Source organism: Oncorhynchus clarkii, chromosome 8 (genome assembly GCF_045791955.1).
Source record: "Oncorhynchus clarkii lewisi isolate Uvic-CL-2024 chromosome 8, UVic_Ocla_1.0, whole genome shotgun sequence".
Classification (NCBI taxonomy): Eukaryota; Metazoa; Chordata; class Actinopteri; order Salmoniformes; family Salmonidae; genus Oncorhynchus; species Oncorhynchus clarkii.
Genome location: NC_092154.1, coordinates 10,476,308 through 10,496,415, shown reverse-complemented (window position 1 = coordinate 10,496,415; position 20,108 = coordinate 10,476,308). Strand labels below are relative to the sequence as shown.

Sequence of the window (20,108 nt, the reverse complement as noted above, 5' to 3'; positions counted from 1 at the left end):
GCATTTCGACAGGATTGAGATCTTGGCTTTGACTCGGCCATTCCATAACCCTCCACTTCTTCTTTTTGAGCCATTCTGTTATAGCTTTGCTTGTGTGTTTTGGATCATTGTCCTGTTGCAAGATCCATGTTCGGCCTAAATTCCATTGCTCTCAGGAAACCGGGCCCTGGTCAATCTGATAGGAGACAATTTCATCTAGAGACCATTCATCCTGACTTGCCTAGTTAAATAAAGGTTAAATCCCCTGAAAACATCATGATTGATTTGACATAACTATTGGAACATTTATATAAAAAAAATAAAATATGTGTGAGCCTGTGTATGAATTACCTTGTTTCATAGGCTACTGTATATTGCAAGAAATTATGACCATTGGGCAACAGGAGGAAAATCTTTGCGTTACTTCAACGCTCACATGAAAATCTTTCTGCAAACCCGCCACTAGTTGTAGCTGGGCAGATCTAATCTACCATGTCCCGAGCCAAATCAATAGTGGCGCCAATCTAGCAATAGACAAGCACAGAGCCAGCAAGCCAGCAGTACGAGCAAGCAAAATACTTCAGCTACCAAGATATCAAATATGTCTAAACAAACCCTGAATCATTTGTTTTGCTTTCAAACGTTTATTTCAGCAGATGGTGCAAAGTGCATCAGAAATATAGAGGAGAAGACCAGAACCATGTCAAATATGTTTCAGAAATATAGAGAAGACCAGAACCATGTCAAATATGTATCAGAAATATAGAGGAGAAGACCAGAACCATGTCAAATATGTATCAGAAATATAGAGGAGAAGACCAGAACCATGTCAAATATGTATCAGAAATATAGAGAAGACCAGAACCATGTCGAACTTCAAAACTCCGACCCAGTGACTCAGACTTGAGCACTGGGAGTCGGATTTCAGCCATAGACCATTGGTGACTCGGACTTGGACTCGACTCAGATTTAGCCATAGGTACTCGAGCACAGGGGACTTGGGACTTGACCTTGAGATTTAGTGACTCGACTACAACACTGGTACCAGGTCATGTGACTGGGGTTCTGTGATTATGTGAATGTAAACTCTCCATCTATGTCTTCAGCCTGTGGAGGGTGTGTCTGTCTGTCTCACCTAAGGTCTGGGAAGTCCCTAGCCAGGGTGACGATCTCCAGCTGGATGCTTCCTGGGTCCTGCAGTCTGACCACCTCTGCCATTTTAGGGAGGACCTCACTCAGCCAGCATATTTTGGACCCCTGTGGACAGTGGATAGGTAAGATTATGCATACTTTCAAATGTAATGTCTTTCATTTACTGTATTATGGCATTAAAATGTCTAATTTACTGCATTGAGATGTTTACATTCACTTTAAATAAAGTTGCATTTGATTTGATACTCCACTGAACAAAAATATGAACGCAACATGTAAAGTGAAATGAAAGATCCCTGAAATGTTCCAAACATACAATAAAAGCTTATTTCTCTGAAAAGTTGACAGATCTCCATCTTTACAACCACTGAATCTATATGTTTTGACCAAAACAGTTTACAATCTAAGGTAACGCCAAGTAAATTAGTATCCTCAACTTGTTCAACAGCCACATCACTCATTACCAGATTCAGCTGAGGTCTATAGGGAATGATTTGTACCAAATACAACACTCTTAGTTGTGGAGATGTTCAGGACCAGTTTATTACTGGCCACCTATTTCCAAAAACGACTGCAACTCTTTGTTAAGGGTTTCAGTGACTTCATTAGCTGTGGTTGCTGATGCGTTTATGGTTGAATCATCAGCATTAAAATAATTACAGTTGTAACATCAAATGGTTTGTGATGACTAAGCCATCTGATTCAATGAAAGATCGGAGTTTAATTTATCATTCTGCCCATCATTTCATTTAAAGTACTCCAAAGTTTTTCTGAAAGAAGTTGAATGCATTTGTTATCATCTTGTGTTAGAAATACACAGGCTTGCTAACATTCATATTCTTTATTTTATAGATAGCCTATATCTTACAGAACATTCATTATGGAGGGATGGAGTAACGAGGTTGGCCTGCTACAGAGCAGCGAGAGAGAAAGCTTGAGGAAGGTGCTGACAGACAGGTGATGAGGGAAGTGTAGCTCAAGATCAAGCTCCTCGTGAAAGGCATGAAGAGGGAAGGAGAGAAAGGTTGAGAAAAGGGGAATGAGAGACTGGGGAAAGAAAGAAAACAGAAACATGAGCGAGCAGAGCGATGGAGACCGAATGAGAGGAGAAAAGAGAAGGCTGGAGGACATAGTGGAAAAAAAGAGACGGAATGAAAAAGAACGGAAGGTTTGGAGGGTAAGAAAAATATTGGAGGGCGAGAGAGCAAGTGCATATTTCCGGAGGAGAGAAAAAGAGAGATGGAAAGACATGAGAAGAGAATGGAAGAGGACAGAGAATGAGAAGAGAAATAAAGAGAAAGAGAAACAGGCAGAGGACATGCAAATTAGAAAGGAGGAGAAGAAATAGAGCAGACACACTGCAGAGCAGGAGGAAGACCTTAGAAAGGAATGCAGAATGGCCAGAGACTAAAGGAAGTGAAAGTGATGATGAAGAACAATACAGTACATAGAAAGTCAAAGCTTGGAAGTGTTTGAGTAGTTTGTGGGTCAGAGCAAGAACAATGCTATTACTTTCATATGTTTGTGTAGACACACGCTCAAGCTATATTAATTGCAATATGAGGTGTGTGTGTGTGTGTGCGTCTTCGGTGCTTACCGCTTCAGTAAAGTAGGTGCTCAGTTTGCTGCTGTCTTCAGCCAGTAATTTGGCTGCTGCCTCCTGCTGCTCCTTGTCCTTCAGCCTCAACTTCCTCTTCATCATCCTCTTCACATACTCCACCATCATCTCCATGTGGAGCCGGCCCAGCAGCTCCTACACACACACAAATGTCCATATGTGTGTAATGTTACTATGTGTGTAAGGTCAATGTGTGTGTGAGTGTAAACGTACCTCCACACAGATGGGTTTGAGGTCTGTGAATTGCTGCATGTGTCTTTCCAGTGTCCCCAGAATTTCATCCAGTACCATCTGACCCCCAGTAAACCAGGCCTGCGTCCACAGCCTATGGTACTGCACCTGAGGATACAGGAAGTCATGGAGAGGTCAATATCTGACCTTGAAGCAGTTGATACCAGTGGTCAGAAAATGCTGCAGAGGCAGACTCATTAGCATTTTTTTTCTTTCTGTTATTTCATAAAATCGTAGGAATGAGCATCACTTGGTTTCTGCCTGGAAATGAACCAGAGGATCTTTGACCCATTTTGATAGAAATTTAGGGGAGTCCATTGACAGGATATTGGACCGGTTTGAATGGCGATGTCCACTGCTCTCAGGGAGTGACTCGACACAGGGCAAGACCACCACCCAGCTGCCTGCTCCAAGGTCTCCACCCTTAACACCGGGGCAGAGTCGACACCCCTCTGCTGTTACACGGGGCCTCGATGAAAGCACCACCAGACTTGTTTCGGGTGCAGAGAAGAATCAGCCCTCACTGAACCTCCTGTGTGCCTACTGTAGACACCCTGACATCTCAGGCACTGCAGTGGAGCCCATTGTGGCAGAAAAGCGCAGACCAGCTACAAGCCGTCTGCTGACAGTACTTTTTTTATTCCACCTGTAGTTAGTGAAGTTAGCTAGCTAGCTAGCTAGTGCTAACAGATCGCTAGCATCAACTATCTAGCTTCTTAGTACCTGATTATCTAGCCATTTTTAAATACTATAGCTGTCATTGTTACTGTAGCCTGTACATCTTGCCTTTTTTCACAGCCTTCACAAATCCTGTTGTTCCCCAGCAGTGTTGATTTTGTTGTCAAATTCTAAGTGCTTCCATTTCGTTTCAATGTTGTTGTTTTTTTTGGCAAGTTGTTGGTATTATAATGGGTCCTTTTTAAAATAAATAAAAAATTACATCTGTGCTCCCATTTGACCATGTTTCTTGGAGATCCTTTTGAATGGTAAAGTTTCGTGATACTCTCAACTCATCCTGTGGTATAAGCACTTTCATAACAGTTTAATAACACTTCAAATGAAGGTCACTTTACTTAAGGCATCTATGCACACTCTATAGGGGCTGTTAGGTTCTAATTCTCAGAGAAAATAACTCTACGGACACTATGAAAAGCTGAACCAAGACACTATGAAAAGCTGAACCAAGACACTATGAAAAGCTTAACCAAGACACTATGAAAAGCTTAACCAAGACACTATAAAAAGCTTAACCACGACACTATAAAAAGCTTAACCAAGACACTATAAAAAGCTGAACCAAGACACTATGAAAAGCTTAACCAAGACACTATGAAAAGCTGAACCAAGACACTATGAAAAGCTGAACCAAGACACTATGAAAAGCTTAACCAAAACACTATGAAAAGCTTAACCAAGACACTATGAAAAGCTTAACCAAGACACTATGAAAAGCTTAACCAAAACACTATGAAAAGCTGAACCAAAACACTATGAAAAGCTGAACCAAGACACTATGAAAAGCTTAACCAAGACACTATGAAAAGCTTAACCAAGACACTATGAAAAGCTTAACCAAGACACTATGAAAAGCTTAACCAAGACACTATGAAAAGCTTAACCAAGACACTATGAAAAGCTTAACCAAGACACTATGAAAAGCTTAACCAAGACACTATGAAAAGCTTAACCAAGACACTATGAAAAGCTTAACCAAGACACTATGAAAAGCTTAACCAAGACACTATGAAAAGCTTAACCAAGACACTATGAAAAGCTTAACCAAGAAACTATGAAAAGCTTAACCAAGACACTATGAAAAGCTTAACCAAGACACTATGAAAAGCTTAACCAAGACACTATGAAAAGCTTAACCAAGACACTATGAAAAGCTTAACCAAGACACTATGAAAAGCTTAACCAAGACACTATGAAAAGCTTAACCAAGACACTATGAAAAGCTTAACCACGACACTATGAAAAGCTTAACCAAGACACTATGAAAAGCTTAACCACGTTTATTCTGCCCAGAGGACCAATACAGCTGCATTCAGACAAAACATGTTTCCACCACCACTAGTATATATACTCCAGTTTAGACACAACTCCTTCTCTCCAACCCTTACGTCTTTTATGGTTCGACAGGAAGACGAAGTGATTGGGAAATAAACCATTGTTTCTCCCTTAAGGGGATCTGACCTCAACCCCCTTGATGCCTAATCCAAAGACCGCCACCTGTATCCCCTATAGCAATCCTGTGACTTCCTCCCGTCCACCCAACACATTCCAAAGCCATCTGGCTCCTACAGATAACCATTAACTTCTGATGTAAAAAACAGTCTCTATCACTCCTCAGATACTATACTTCTGAGTATTACAATGTTCCAAGTTTAACCCAGAATCTAACAGGGTATATGACATTCTATATACACAGAGGGTGGTAAATTACACAACATCCTGTTATTACATCTGGTATGTAGAATCTAATGTAGCATGTAATAACATATGACATAAGTTGTCAAGAAGACTGTATAATAGTAGTTGTTATTAACAGTTGACATTAGAGCATGACAACAGGATGAACAGTCATTTATAAACACCCATTATAATCGGTTTCATAACATCTCATGCCGTGACTCATAAGTCTTGAACATTACTTACGACAGCTTATGACAAATGTTATGTGTTATATAGCTGTTATAATGGCATATGAATGCATGCATAAGGACAGTAAACTGTTTTTAAGATTTATTTTATTTTAACTATGGTGCTATCCAGAGGCTGTTTAACTCGTTGGTGAGGCAAAATCATCTAATTTGAGAAAGGCTGTCTGGGATTTTGAACTAGATGCCAAAAGTCAACCAAATTAACAGTGCAGATGTAACGTTGTACATTGGAGTATTGCTAGACTATTATGCTTGGTGTCTCTGCTGTCACATGTAGCCTACCCTGAGCTCCTCATGTATGGGGCCGGTGAAGTATCCGTAGCCACAGTCTCTCAGGTCTGCCAATGTGGACATACAGCTTGTCCTGATCTCTTCTGGGATTGACTCCTCTCTTCCCACTATGAAGTCTCTGTAAAGGAGGATCCAATGTCATGACATCAATGTTGGATTTATGAAGTTGAATAAGAGGTTGGGAGGATTGGAGGGATAGAATGACAATGGACAGTTCAAAGGTACTTTCAATCACCAAGCTGACAAGGTCAAAATCTGTCGTTCTGCCCCTGAGCAAGGCACTGTTCCCAAGGGGGCTGATGACGTGGATGTCGATTAAGGCAGCCCCTCACAGGGGTTGGGTTAAGTGTAGTGGTGTAAAGTACTTAAGTAAAAATACTTTAAAGTACTACTTAAGTAGTTTTTGGAGATATCTGTACCCAAAAGGAGCACCAGGGGACAAGCTGGCCCCACAGATAGTAGCCCAGCCCAGCACGTGAGTAAAGGTGATCAGAGGCAGTCAGCACAGCTGACGGTACTAATCACCTATTTTCTTCCACCTACAAGAACCGGAGGAACTGGAGGAAAAACAGGGTGGTTGATTCTCCAAAGGGGAGGATTTATCTGATGAAAAGGGAGAAGAAGAGGACAAACTACCTCTTGGGAATGGCAACCAGGGATCTGCAACACCAACCGAAAGGAGCTCTCCACGAACGGATAGTTAATAAGGCAGAGACACACCCGTGATTTATGTTATAGTTAAAAGTTACTCACCTTGTGTTCGTTATTCCTGTAAAGAAGAAGATTTGTGATATCCTTGTGAGATCATCCTTGATTGTGTGGGAGTGTTTGAGAAGAGAAAATACCTCAATAGAGAACTTTGTTCAATGTGAGAAAACCTGCTCGTTTATTCCACCTTTCCACTTTAGAGCAACCTAAGTCCACTCACAGTACTTTACTATACATACTTTTAACAACTTTTACTTCACTACATTCCCAAAGAGAATACTGTACTTTTTACTCCATACATTTACTCCTGGCATCCAAAAGTACTCGTTATATTTTTTAATGCTTAGCAGGACAGGACAATGGTCCAATTCACGCATTTATCACTTGAACATCCCTGGTAATCTCTACTGCCTCTGATCTGGTGGACTCACTAAACACAAATGCTTCGGATGTAAATAATGTATGAGTGTTGGAGTGTGTCCCTGGCTATCTGTAAAAATATATATATATATGAAAATTGTGCGGTCTGGTTTGCTTAACATAAAGAATTTGAAATTATTTATACTTTTTCTTTTGATACTTAAGTATATTTTAGCAATTCAATTTACTGTTGATACTTAAGTATATTTAAAACCAAATACTTCTAGACTTTTACTAAAGTAATATTTTACTGGGTTACTTTTACTTGAGTCATTTTATATTAAGGTATCTTTACTTTTACTCAAGTATGATAATTGGGTACTTTTTCCACCACTGGTTAAATGAGGAAGACACATTTCCAGTTGAATGCATTCAGTTCTACAACTGACCTTTCCCTTTCCTGGAGTGTCTACAAGTAGCTAGATAAGTAGAACAAATGATACAACTTCAGATTGTGAGACAGCATGCATATAGATCAAGACTGTTTCATGAGATTGGGGATTTGTAGAAACAAAAAACATTCACGAAATGCCTACTTAGTGCTTATGAATGCTTTATGTAAGGGTTAGACATGTGTAATGAAGCTCGTGTGTAGCTAGCTACCCTTCAAATACCAAGCAAATTCATGAAACAAATGACTTGGCGAAATGGACAACGGTCGTTAGCCTACCTGAATTGTTCGATGCTAACCAGGTTAGCTTTCACGACTGCCTGAGTGTTCTCCCCTGTTCTCTTCACAAATTCTTCAAGAGAGCTCTTATAGCTGCAAATATACATTGTACAAAATATCAACAGGCATCTATCTCCAGGTTCTTCTTTATCATGACAGTAAAATGTTGAATAGTAACAATGCAGTGCATATTACTCATTTGTAGCATACATATCCATTATAAACTAAACCAGGTCAAAGACAGTCTGCAACAAGACAGTGTAGATAGAACACCAAGGTTGACTTACCAACTCCCAGGAAAAAAGGCCATGTAGAATTACGCAATTTGTCTGTGTGGCTTTGAAACCAGAACATAGTAAGCTAATTGAATGACTTTGAGCATGATGCTGGATATCAACGTGCATGTTCATCAGCAAAATATTATTTCGCTCAGTGTGGACAGGCCTAAGCCAAACCATTCAAACTTAATGCAAAAACTAATTTGGTTTTCAATAGAAACTTGGTGAATAAGTTAAGAAGCACAATGGAAAAGCAAATGTTCAACTACGACAGGATGTGTTCATTAAGGCACACAACCAAAATGTTTTGCAATGGAAAAGGAAAATCAGTGTTACTTATTGGACAAGTCCAGAGAGAGACTCTCTGTTTCAGTCCATTTGGTGCCTAAGGAACACGACCCAGTGGCCAGGGCTATAAGGAATGGGTACACTACCTTATCAAGAAGCTGTCCAGCTGACGCAGGATTCTCTGGGCTTTAGCCTCACTGCCCAGAATAGTCCTGGCCTCTCTCATGGCCCCATCAACAGCCTAGTAAACAGAACAACATACAGTATTAGCACATAAAACCTGACCCTGTACAGTCAAAATAGCTTAGAGCAGGGATGGGATTTATTCCATGAAAACTCAATTCAGTGTAGAAACGTATGAAATTCAGTGTAGTGTTAGGTTCTAATTCTCAGAGTAAAAAAAGTCTACGGACACTATGAAAAGCTTAACCAAGACTCTATGAAAAGCTTAACCAAGACACTATGAAAAGCTTAACCAAGACACTATGAAAAGCTTAACCAAGACACTATGAAAAGCTTAACCAAGACACTATGAAAAGCTTAACCAAGACACTATGAAAAGCTTAACCAAGACACTATGAAAAGCTTAACCAAGACACTATGAAAAGCTTAACCAAGACTCTATGAAAAGCTTAACCAAGACACTATGAAAAGCTTAACCAAGGCTCTATGAAAAGCTTAACCAAGACACTATGAAAAGCTTAACCAAGACACTATGAAAAGCTTAACCAAGACACTATGAAAAGCTTAACCAAGACACTATGAAAAGCTTAACCAAGACACTATGAAAAGCTTAACCAAGATTATTCTGCCTAGAGGACCAATACAGCTGCATTCAGACAAAACATGTTTCCACCAAATCTTTATTTTATTTCTCCGTTATTTTACCAGGTAAGTTGACTGAGAACACGTTCTCATTTACAGCAACCGTGATGGTTTGAGGGCCAGATTGGGAATTTAGCCAGGACACTGTGGTTAACACCACTACTCTTACGATAAGTGCCATGGGATCTTTTATGACCTCAGAGAGTCAGGACACCCGTTTTAACATCCCATACGAAAGACGGCACCCTACACAGGGCCCCCAATCACTGTCCTGGGGCATTGGGATATTTTTTAGACCAGAGGAAAGAGTGCCTCCTACCGGCCCTCCAACACCACTTCCAGCAGCATCTGGTCTCCCATCCAGGGACTGACCAGGACCAACCCTGCTTAGCTTCAGAAGCAAGCCAGCAGTGGTATGCAGGGTGGTATGCTGCTGGTAAGCTGCTGGCACCACAAGTATATATACTCCAATTTAGGCACAACTCCTTCTCTCCAATCCTTACATCTATTATGGTTTGACAGGAAGACAAAGTAATAGGGTAATAAACCATCATTTCTTCTTTAAGGGCATCTGACCTGACCTCAACCTCTCATTTGCCTAATCCACAGATGTCCACCCGTCTCCCCTATAGCAATCGTGTGACTTCCTCCCATCCAACCAGCACATTCCAAAGCCATCTGGCTCCTACGGATAACCATTAACTTCTGATGTAAAACCCCTCTAAACCTCAGCACTCCATCAGTGACATGAATAATTATATTTTCATATTCGCAGAACCCAACAGTAGAAATTTATGAAATTCAGTGCATTTATTAAATATTTCTGATTTATGGTGCTCATTGTTTTGAGGTGTGAAAATATCAGACAAACTTTGGTTTTGGAGGGTAATGTCAGTTTAAATATAATTATGTCAAGGTTGACATGTTAATATGAAGCTTATATAAAACCATGCGGGAGATAAAAGCTACATATATGTAGTATGAAAACGAAGAAGAACATGTTCAGGTCAAAGAAAGAGTAGGGCTGAACACAGACAAGTACTAGAAGAAGTAGTAGTAATCTAATAGGTTCCAACCTGTATGATGTCAATGGCCAGAGGACAGAAGCAGTACCCATCAATGAGTTCTGGACTCTTTCCACTGAGCCAACCCCCCTCCTCCTTACTGAGAGCCTTGGAGAACCAGGTCCTGACTTTACTCTGAAATCGACATAGCACAGGTCTGTAAGTTTGACACTATAGTTCTGAAAGACATTGTATACAACATTGTAAAATAATACATTATTTCCAATTCTAAAGCACTCTGAAAGTAGCCTGGTCCCAGATATGTTTGTATTAGCTTGCCAAGCCCTATGGTCATTAACACACCATAGCAGTTGGCAAGACAGCACAAACAGATCTGGGACCAGGCTACTCTGAAAGTACACACTCTTAGAAAAAAGGGTTCGGAAAGGGTTCTTTGGCTGTTCTCATAGGAGAACCCTTTTTGGTTCCAGGTAGAACTCTTTTGAGTTACATGTAGAACCCTCTGTGGAAAGGGTTCTACCTGGAGCCATTGTCACGTTCTGACCTTTATTTCCTTTGTTTTGTCTTTATTTAGTATGGTCAGGGCGTGAAGTCTATGTTTTGTGTTTCCATGTTTTTCTATTTCTGTGTTTGGCCTGATATGGTCCTCAATCAGAGGCAGCTGTTTATCGTTGTCCCTGATTGAGAACCATATTTAGGTAGCCTGGTTTTCATTGTTGTTTTGTGGGTGTTTGTTTCCTGTGTCAGTGTTTGTGCCACACGGGACTGTTTTGTTTAATTTCACTTTGTTATTTTGTATTCTGTCGTGTTCAGTTTTTCTATTAAAACATGGACACTTACCACGCTGCGTTTTGGTCCGATCCTTGCTACACCTCTTCAGATGAAGAAGAGAAAATCTGTCGTTACAGCCATAAAGGTTTATTCAAGGGTTATCCTATGGGGAGAGCTGAAAAACCCTTTTGGAATTTTTTTTCTTTCTAAGAGTGTAGGGATTGGAAAGATAGCGCAAATATCTTGGACCAGGCTACTTTCAGAGTGCTTAAGAATTTGATGATTCTTTTTTTTTCTAAGAGTGTATGTTCGTTAACACACCATAGGAGTTGGCAAGACAGCACAAACAGATCTGGGACCAGGCTACTTTCAGAGTGCTTAAGAATTTGATGATTCTTTTTTTTTCTAAGAGTGTATGTTCGTTAACACACCATAGGAGTTGGCAAGACAGCACAAACAGATCTGGGACCAGGTTACTCTGAAAGGATGGTCTAGACGTATACACATGGATTTAGCCTGTTCATTAGATTTAGCTGTTTCTGGCATCCTGTTTACCTCTTTTTGTAGTAGATACTGCTCCTCCAATGTTGTGAGATCCTTCTCAGATAAAAGAGTTCCCAAAGACTCCATGTTGATGTGCCCCTCAAGGTCTTTGTGTTTTAAGATGTCACTGAAACAGATAAACATGGTATAACATGTTGTAAATGACATCAAGTCATTGATAGAAACCATACGAGACATCTCAGAAACACTCAAAGACTGTACAAGGAAGGAGGATAATGTAGAAAACTTCAGCTATCAGCTACGCAAAATATGCAGCATTTATGTTAGCAGACTTTCTAAAAAGGGGAACTAGCCTTTTTTAAAAGGGGAAGGTCAGGATTTTACAACTTTGTTAAATGATTCATCATAATGTAAATAGTCTATGGGTCTGGAGAAACTATAATCCATGGTTCAGTTCTTTAAACAGCCACTACAAACTTCAGCTAACTTTAGCCACTGCTAGCTAACAATCAATGGCAGTGATAGGGGAAATTGTGCAATTTTCTAAATGTAATGGACCAAACAACTCAAATCAACTATATATGCGGTTTGACCTCACTTAAATGTGATTTGGACATTTTAAAAATAAAATTGCCCCCATCACTTCCACTGATTGTTAACAAACCCTTTAAGAATCCAGGGCAACTGCCCTCCCATTTCCCACTTACTTTGGATAGTAATTGTTCACCCAGCAGAGGAGGTAGTTACAGTCATCCACATCGAGCCCAGAGCGGGCCAGTTCTGTTAACCTTGCTGAGAACTTCTGATGGTAAAGTCTCACATACAAGTTGCACACGTCAAAGTCTGGGGGGTAGCAGTCCCTTATGTCCCTGGCCACCCTGAGAACGTCCTCCTTCAGACGCTTGCCCATCCTACATACCTCCCTTTTCATGGACGTTGACAGGTTGTCCACACTGCTAACGCTAATATTGTCCTCCTCCACTGTCGCATTCCTCATTTGAGAATCCACCATTTTTTCAAGCAGGGTGTCGTGGATGTGCCGGCACTGGTGTGGCCGCCACACGGGGGCCTCGCTGCTGCCATCGGGCCGCCCTTCCCATTGCTGGTCCTTCTCTTCCAGCAGCGTTATGGTTTCCACCGCACTCCGAAGTATCTCTAGGTGTTCTCCTGAGGGTGTGGAACTAAAGGTGGTGTGAACTGCCATCCATAAGTGGAGCAGCAGGGTTTCATAGTCTTTTTGGAGCGTGTCTTTATCATCCTCATTGCAAACCTGAACCAACCCCTCTACCGTCATGGTTTCTTGGCCAAAGAGCTTGTCCTCTCGCAAGAGCAACTGCTGGCAAGCCTCCACCAAGCGATTTTCCTTCAAGTTCTCCAAAAAGTCCATAATCACCTCTGAAAAAAAAAATGTTTTTTTCACAGACCACCAAGTACAATGATTGAATAGTTATTTTAGTGCAGTCTGTACGTGACAATGAATGGTGACACGCATACATATATATATATATATATATATATACACACACACTGCTCAAAAAAATAAAGGGAACACTTAAACAAAACAATTTAACTCCAAGTCAATCACACTTCTGTGAAATCAAACTGTCCACTTAAGAAGCAACACTGATTGACAATCAATTTCACATGCTGTTGTGCAAATGGTATAGACAACAGGTGGAAATTATAGGCAATTAGCAAGACACCCCCAATAAAGGAGTGGTTCTGCAGGTGGGGACCACAGACCAGTTCTCAGTTCCTATGCTTCCTTGCTGATGTTTTGGTCACTTTTGAATGCTGGCGGTGCTTTCACTCTAGTGGTAGCATGAGACGGAGTCTACAACCCACACAAGTGGCTCAGGTAGTGCAGCTCATCCAGGATGGCACATCAATGCGAGCTGTGGCAAGAAGGTTTGCTGTGTCTGCCAGCGTAGTGTCTAGACCATGGAGGCGCTACCAGGAGACAGGCCAGTACATCAGGAGACGTGGAGGAGGCCGTAGGAGGACAACAACCCAGCAGCAGGACCGCTACCTCCGCCTTTGTGCAAGGAGGAGCAGGAGGAGCACTGCCAGAGCCCTGTAAAAGGACCTCCAGCAGGCCACAAATGTGCATGTGTCTGCTCAAACGGTCAGAAACAGACTCCATGAGGGTGGTTTGAGGGCCCGACGTCCACAGGTGGGGGTTGTGCTTACAGTTTTTCATTTGCCAGAGAACACCAAGATTGGCAAATTCGCCACTGGCGCCCTGTGCTCTTCACAGATGAAAGCAGGTTCACACTGAGCACATGTGACAGTCTGGAGACGCGGTGGAGAACGTTCTGCTGCCTGCAACATCCTCCAGCATGACCGGTTTGGCGGTGGTTCAGTCATGGTGTGGGGTGGCATTTCTTTGGGGGGCTGCACAGCCCTCCATGTGCTCGCCAGAGGTAGCCTGACTGCCATTAGGTACCGAGATGAGATCCTCAGACCCCTTGTGAGACCATATGCTGGTGCGGTTGGCCCAGGGTTCCTCCTAATGCAAGACAATGCTAGACCTCATGTGGCTGGAGTGTGTCAGCAGTTCCTGCAAGAGGAAGGCATTGATGCTCTGGACTGGCCCGCCCATTCCCCAGACCTGAATCCAATTGAGCACTTCTGGGACATCATGTCTCGCTCCATCCACCAACGCCACGTTGCACCACAGACTGTCCAGGAGTTGGCGGATGCTTTAGTCCAGGTCTGGGAGGAGATCCCTCAGGAGACCATCCGCCACCTCATCAGGAGCATGCCCAGGCATTGTAGGAAGGTCATACAGGCACGTGGAGGCCACACACACTACTGAGCCTCATTTTGACTTGTTTTGGATCAGCCTGTAGTGTAGTTTTCCACTTTCATTTTGAGTGTGACTCCAAATCCAGACCTCCATGGGTTGATAAATTTGATTTCCATTCAACATTTGTGTGATTTTGTTGTCAGCACATTCAACTATGTAAAGAAAAATGTATTTAATAAGAATATTTCATTCATTCTGATCTAGCATGTGTTATTTTAGTGTTCCCTTTATTTTTTTGAGCAGTGTATATATAGTGCAAATAATTTCTCATGGTGAACGAAAATATAATGACACTTAATTTTTTCATTTAGAATTCCTCTGTAAGGATGATAAATATGACAAATCAATATACTGAGCTAGTAGGCTAGTACTTCATACAGGCTACTTCATAGTATAGTACATTGGAGTTAACCTTAAAGTAGACAGCTTAGTCTATATACTTCGCACCCTTGTCTTTTTCCACATTTTGTTGTGCCTGAATATTAAATGGATTAAATAGAGATGGTAGTCACTGGCCTACACACAATACCGCATAATGTCAAAGTGGAATTATGTTTTCAGACATTAACTATTTATGTTATGGGTATGCTTATAATTGTTAAGGACTGGGGAGCTTTTCAGTATAACAAACTAACAGAATGGAACTAAGCACAGGCAAAATCCTAGAGGAAAACCTGGTTCAGTCTGCTTTCCACCAGGCTAGGAGATGAATTCCATCAGGACAATAACCTAAAACCTAGCCTCTCTACACTGGCTTCCTGTCAAAGCAAGGGCTGATTTCAAGGTTTTACTGCTAACCTACAAAGCATTACATGGGCTTGCTCCTACCTATCTCTCTGATTTGGTCCTGCCGTACATACCTACACGTACGCTACGGTCACAAGACGCAGGCCTCCTAATTGTCCCTAGAATTTTTAAGCAAACAGCTGGAGGCAGGGCTTTCTCCTATAGAGCTCCATTTTTATGGAACGGTCTGCCTACCCATGTCAGAGACGCAAACTCGGTCTCAACCTTTAAGTCTCTACTGAAGACTCATCTCTTCAGTGGGTCATATGATTGAGTGTAGTCTGGCCCAGGAGTGGGAGGGTGAACGGAAAGGCTCTGGAGCAACGAACCGCCCTTGCTGTCTCTGCCTGGCCGGTTCCCCTCTTTCCACTGGGATTCTCTGCCTCTAACCCTATTACAGGGGCTGAGTCACTGGCTTTACTGGGGCTCTCTCATGCCGTCCCTGGAGGGGGTGCGTCACCTGAGTGGGTTGAGTCACTGATGTGGTCATCCTGTCTGGGTTGGCGCCCCCCCCCCTTGGGTTGTGCCGTGGCGGAGGTCTTTGTGGGCTATACTCAGCCTTGTCTCAGGATGGTAAGTTGGTGGTTGAAGATATCCCTCTAGTGTTGTGGGGGCTGTGCTTTGGCAAAGTGGGTGGGGTTATATCCTTCCTGTTTGGCCCTGTCCGGGGGTGTCCTCGGATGGGGCCACAGTGTCTCCTGACCCCTCCTGTCTCAGCCTCCAGTATTTATGCTGCAGTAGTTTATGTGTCGGGGGGCTAGGGTCAGTTTGTTATATCTGGAGTACTTCTCCTGTCCTATTCGGTGTCCTGTGTGAATCTAAGTGTGCGTTCTCTAATTCTCTCCTTCTCTCTTTCTCTCTCTCGGAGGACCTGAGCCCTAGGACCATGCCCCAGGACTACCTGACATGATGACTCCTTGCTGTCCCCAGTCCACCTGGCTGTGCTGCTGCTCCAGTTTCAACTGACCTGAGCCATAGGACCATGCCCCAGGAATACCTGACATGATGACTCCTTGCTGTCCCCAGTCCACCTGACTGTGCTGCTGCTCCAGTTTCAACTATTCTGCCTTATTATAATTCGACCATGCTGGTCATTTATGAACATTTGAACATCTTGACCATGTTTTGTTATAATCTCCACCCGGCACAGCCAGAAGAGGACTGGCCACCCCACATAGCCTGGTTCCTCTCTAGGTTTCTTCCTAGGTTTTGGCCTTTCTAGGGAGTTTTTCCTAGCCACCGTGCTTCTACACCTGCATTGCTTGCTGTTTGGGGTTTTAGGCTGGGTTTCTGTACAGCACTTTGAGATATCAGCTGATGTACGAAGGGCTATATAAATAAATTTGATTTGATTTGATTTGAAAACACAAGGCCAAATCTACATTGGAGTTGCTTCCCAAGTAGACAGTGAATATTCCTGAGTGGCCGAGTTACAGTTTTGACTTAAATCTACTTGAAAATCTATGGCAAGACCTGAAAATGGTTGTCTAGTAATGATCAACAACCAATTTGACAGAGCTTGAAGAATTTTGAAAAAGATAAATGGGGAAATGTTGCACAGTCCAGGAGTGGAAAGCGCTTAGAGATTTACCCAGAAAGACTCAAAGATTGAATTGCTGCCAATGTGTCACGACTTCTGCCGAAGTTGGCCCCTCTCCTTGTCCGGGCGGCATTCGGCGGTCGACGTCACCGGCTTTCTAGTCACCACCGATCCACGTTTCATTTTCCATTTGTTTTGTCTTCATTATACACACCTGGTTTCCATTCCATAATCAGTGTTCCTTATTTAACCCTCTGGCTTCCCTTTCTGTTTTGTGAGTGATTGTCATTGTCATGTGGGTTCGTTCTTTGTGATCTGGATATTTGTATTTTTCCTTGTCGGAACATTACTTACATTTGGAGTAAATTCAGATGATTACTCATACCTGTGTCCTGCGCCTGACTCCGCTTATCCATTCACCTAATCGCTGACACAATGGTGCTTCTACAAACTATTGACTCAGGGGTTTGAATACTAATGTAAATTAGATATTTATGTATTTCGTTTTCAATAAATGTGTGGGTTTTTTTCTTCAAAAAACAAGATTCCATTTTGTAATTATGGGGTAATGTGTGAGAAATAAATACATATTTAGGCCATTTTGAATTCAGGCAGTAACACAACAAAATGTGGAATAAGTCAAGGAGTGTGAATAGTTTCTGAAAACGCTGTAAATTATACACACATCAGATAGAATGCTGAAGACAAATTCTGACCAATTAATACTGTAGTTAAATGTACCTGTTTGAGGAGGATTGCTCCGTGTACGTCGCACAAAGCCTGGCATTTTAGGTATTTTCAGTTTCTGCCTAAACTTCCCATGTACAGTTTTGGGACTGCCCTGCATTGCAGGCGATAGATTAACCATTGCTGCCACCAGGTCGGGTCCAAGCACAACCACTTCCTCTGTAAAAAACAACAAAAAAAAAACATTTTGTACAGTCGTCCATATTCTATCTTTATAAAAACCTATCATGGCATTGCACCATTTTTTTCTATCGCCTATTATCAATCCGCAACCTCTTACCATTACCATACCATCTTACCATTCATTGTTGCACGGGTAAAGGTCGATATACAAACTGGATATGAAGTTATAGGCTACAATAGTGGGTTAAACATAATAACAAAAGGCAACACTATTAACACACAGCGTGGGAATGATATGACCGCAGGTGCGCAAGAGAGCCAGTGTTATGTCATAAGGCTGATATCTGAGTGAGAGTGACTAACAAAATCAATGGGGGCCCCCCGGAGGTCAGGGTCCCTGGAAACCAACCCTGTGTGCCCGATCGCTATTCGGCCATGATTACTACAAGTTTAGATTGCTGGCTAGATTAATTTACCAATTAAAAAATTGTTAGGCGACATGCTAATCAAATCAAATAAAATAGTATTTGTCACATGCTCCAAATACAACCGGTGTAAACCTTACCGTGAAATGCTGACTTACAAGCCCTTAACCAACAATACAGTTCAAGAAATAGTGAACAAAATATGTACTAAATAAACTAAAGTTCAAATAAAATAACAATAACGAGGCTATATACAGGGGGTACCGGTACCGAGTCAATGTGGAGGCTATATACACAGGGTACAGAGTCAATGTGGAGGCTATATACACGGGGTACCGAGTCAATGTGGAGGCTATATACACAGGGTACAGAGTCAATGTGGAGGCTATATACACGGGGTACCGAGTCAATGTGGAGGCTATATACACGGGGTACAGAGTCAATGTGGAGGCTATATACACGGGGTACCGAGTCAATGTGGAGGCTATATACACGGGGTACAGAGTCAATGTGGAGGCTATATACACGGGGTACCGAGTCAATGTGGAGGCTATATACACGGGGTACAGAGTCAATGTGGAGGCTATATACACGGGGTACCGAGTCAATGTGGAGGCTATATACACGGGGTACCGGTACCGAGTCAATGTGGAGGCTATATACAGGGGGTACCGGTACGGAGTCAATGTGGAGGCTATATACAGGAGGTACCGGTACCGAGTCAATGTGGAGGCTATATACAGGGGGTACCGGTACGGAGTCAATGTGGAGGCTATATACAGGGGGTACCGGTACCGAGTCAATGTGGAGGCTATATACAGGGGGTACCGGTACAGAGTCAATGTGGAGGCTATATACAGGGGGTACCGGTACGGAGTCAATGTGGAGGCTATATACAGGAGGTACCGGTACCGAGTCAATGTGGAGGCTATATACAGGGGGTACCGGTACCGAGTCAATGTGGAGGCTATATACAGGGGGTACCGGTACCGAGTCAATGTGGAGGCTATATACAGGGGGTACCGGTACAGAGTCAATGTGGAGGCTATATACACGGGGTACCGGTACCGAGTCAATGTGGAGGCTATATACAGAGGGTACCGGTACGGAGTCAATGTGGAGGCTATATACAGGAGGTACCGGTACGGAGTCAATGTGGAGGCTATATACACGGGGTACTGGTACCGAGTCAATGTGGAGGCTATATACACGGGGTACCGGTACCGAGTCAATGTGGAGGCTATATACAGGGGGTACCGGTACGGTGTCAATGTGGAGGCTATATACACGGGGTACCGGTACCGAGTCAATGTGGAGGCTATATACAGGGGGTACCGGTACCGAGTCAATGTGGAGGCTATATACAGGGGGTACCGGTACAGAGTCAATGTGGAGGCTATATACAGGGGGTACCGGTACGGAGTCAATGTGGAGGCTATATACAGGAGGTACCGGTACCGAGTCAATGTGGAGGCTATTTACAGGGGGTACCGGTACCGAGTCAATGTGGAGGCTATATACAGGGGGTACCGGTACGGAGTCAATGTGGAGGCTATATACACGGGGTACCGGTACCGAGTCAATGTGGAGGCTATATACAGGGGGTACCGGTACGGAGTCAATGTGGAGGCTATATACAGGAGGTACCGGTACGGAGTCAATGTGGAGGCTATATACACGGGGTACTGGTACCGAGTCAATGTGGAGGAGATATATACACGGGGTACCGGTACCGAGTCAATGTGGAGGCTATATACAGGGGGTACCGGTACAGAGTCAATGTGGAGGCTATATACAGGGGGGTACCGGTACCGAGTCAATGTGGAGGCTATATACAGGGGGTACCGGTACGGAGTCAATGTGGAGGCTATATACAGGAGGTACCGGTACGGTGTCAATGTGGAGGCTATATACACGGGGTACCGGTACCGAGTCAATGTGGAGGCTATATACACGGGGTACCGGTACCGAGTCAATGTGGAGGCTATATACAGGGGGTACCGGTACCGAGTCAATGTGGAGGCTATATACACGGGGTACCGGTACCGAGTCAATGTGGAGGCTATATACACGGGGTACCGGTACCGAGTCAATGTGGAGGCTATATACACGGGGTACCGGTACCGAGTCAATGTGGAGGCTATATACAGGGGGTACCGGTACCGAGTCAATGTGGAGGCTATATACACGGGGTACCGGTACCGAGTCAATGTGGAGGCTATATACACGGGGTACCGGTACCGAGTCAATGTGGA

The 20,108-nt window shown here is 43.0% G+C and overlaps 1 protein-coding gene across 1 annotated transcript in view; it reads right to left on the bottom strand.

The window, feature by feature from the left end:
• The window catches only part of LOC139414937 (tumor necrosis factor alpha-induced protein 2-like), a 35,166-nt gene that overhangs the window by 4,050 nt on the left and 11,008 nt on the right, over positions 1-20,108 (bottom strand). Inside the window, exons 3-12 of the mRNA XM_071162583.1 lie at positions 17,300-17,464; positions 12,131-12,818; positions 11,475-11,589; positions 10,200-10,322; positions 8,445-8,539; positions 7,733-7,825; positions 5,926-6,052; positions 2,963-3,088; positions 2,729-2,884; positions 1,115-1,236 (exon numbers count right to left, since the gene is read on the bottom strand). Of these exons, the coding sequence (XP_071018684.1) occupies positions 1,115-1,236; positions 2,729-2,884; positions 2,963-3,088; positions 5,926-6,052; positions 7,733-7,825; positions 8,445-8,539; positions 10,200-10,322; positions 11,475-11,589; positions 12,131-12,818; positions 17,300-17,464 (1,810 nt within the window). The remainder of the gene's footprint in view (positions 1-1,114; positions 1,237-2,728; positions 2,885-2,962; positions 3,089-5,925; positions 6,053-7,732; positions 7,826-8,444; positions 8,540-10,199; positions 10,323-11,474; positions 11,590-12,130; positions 12,819-17,299; positions 17,465-20,108) is intronic.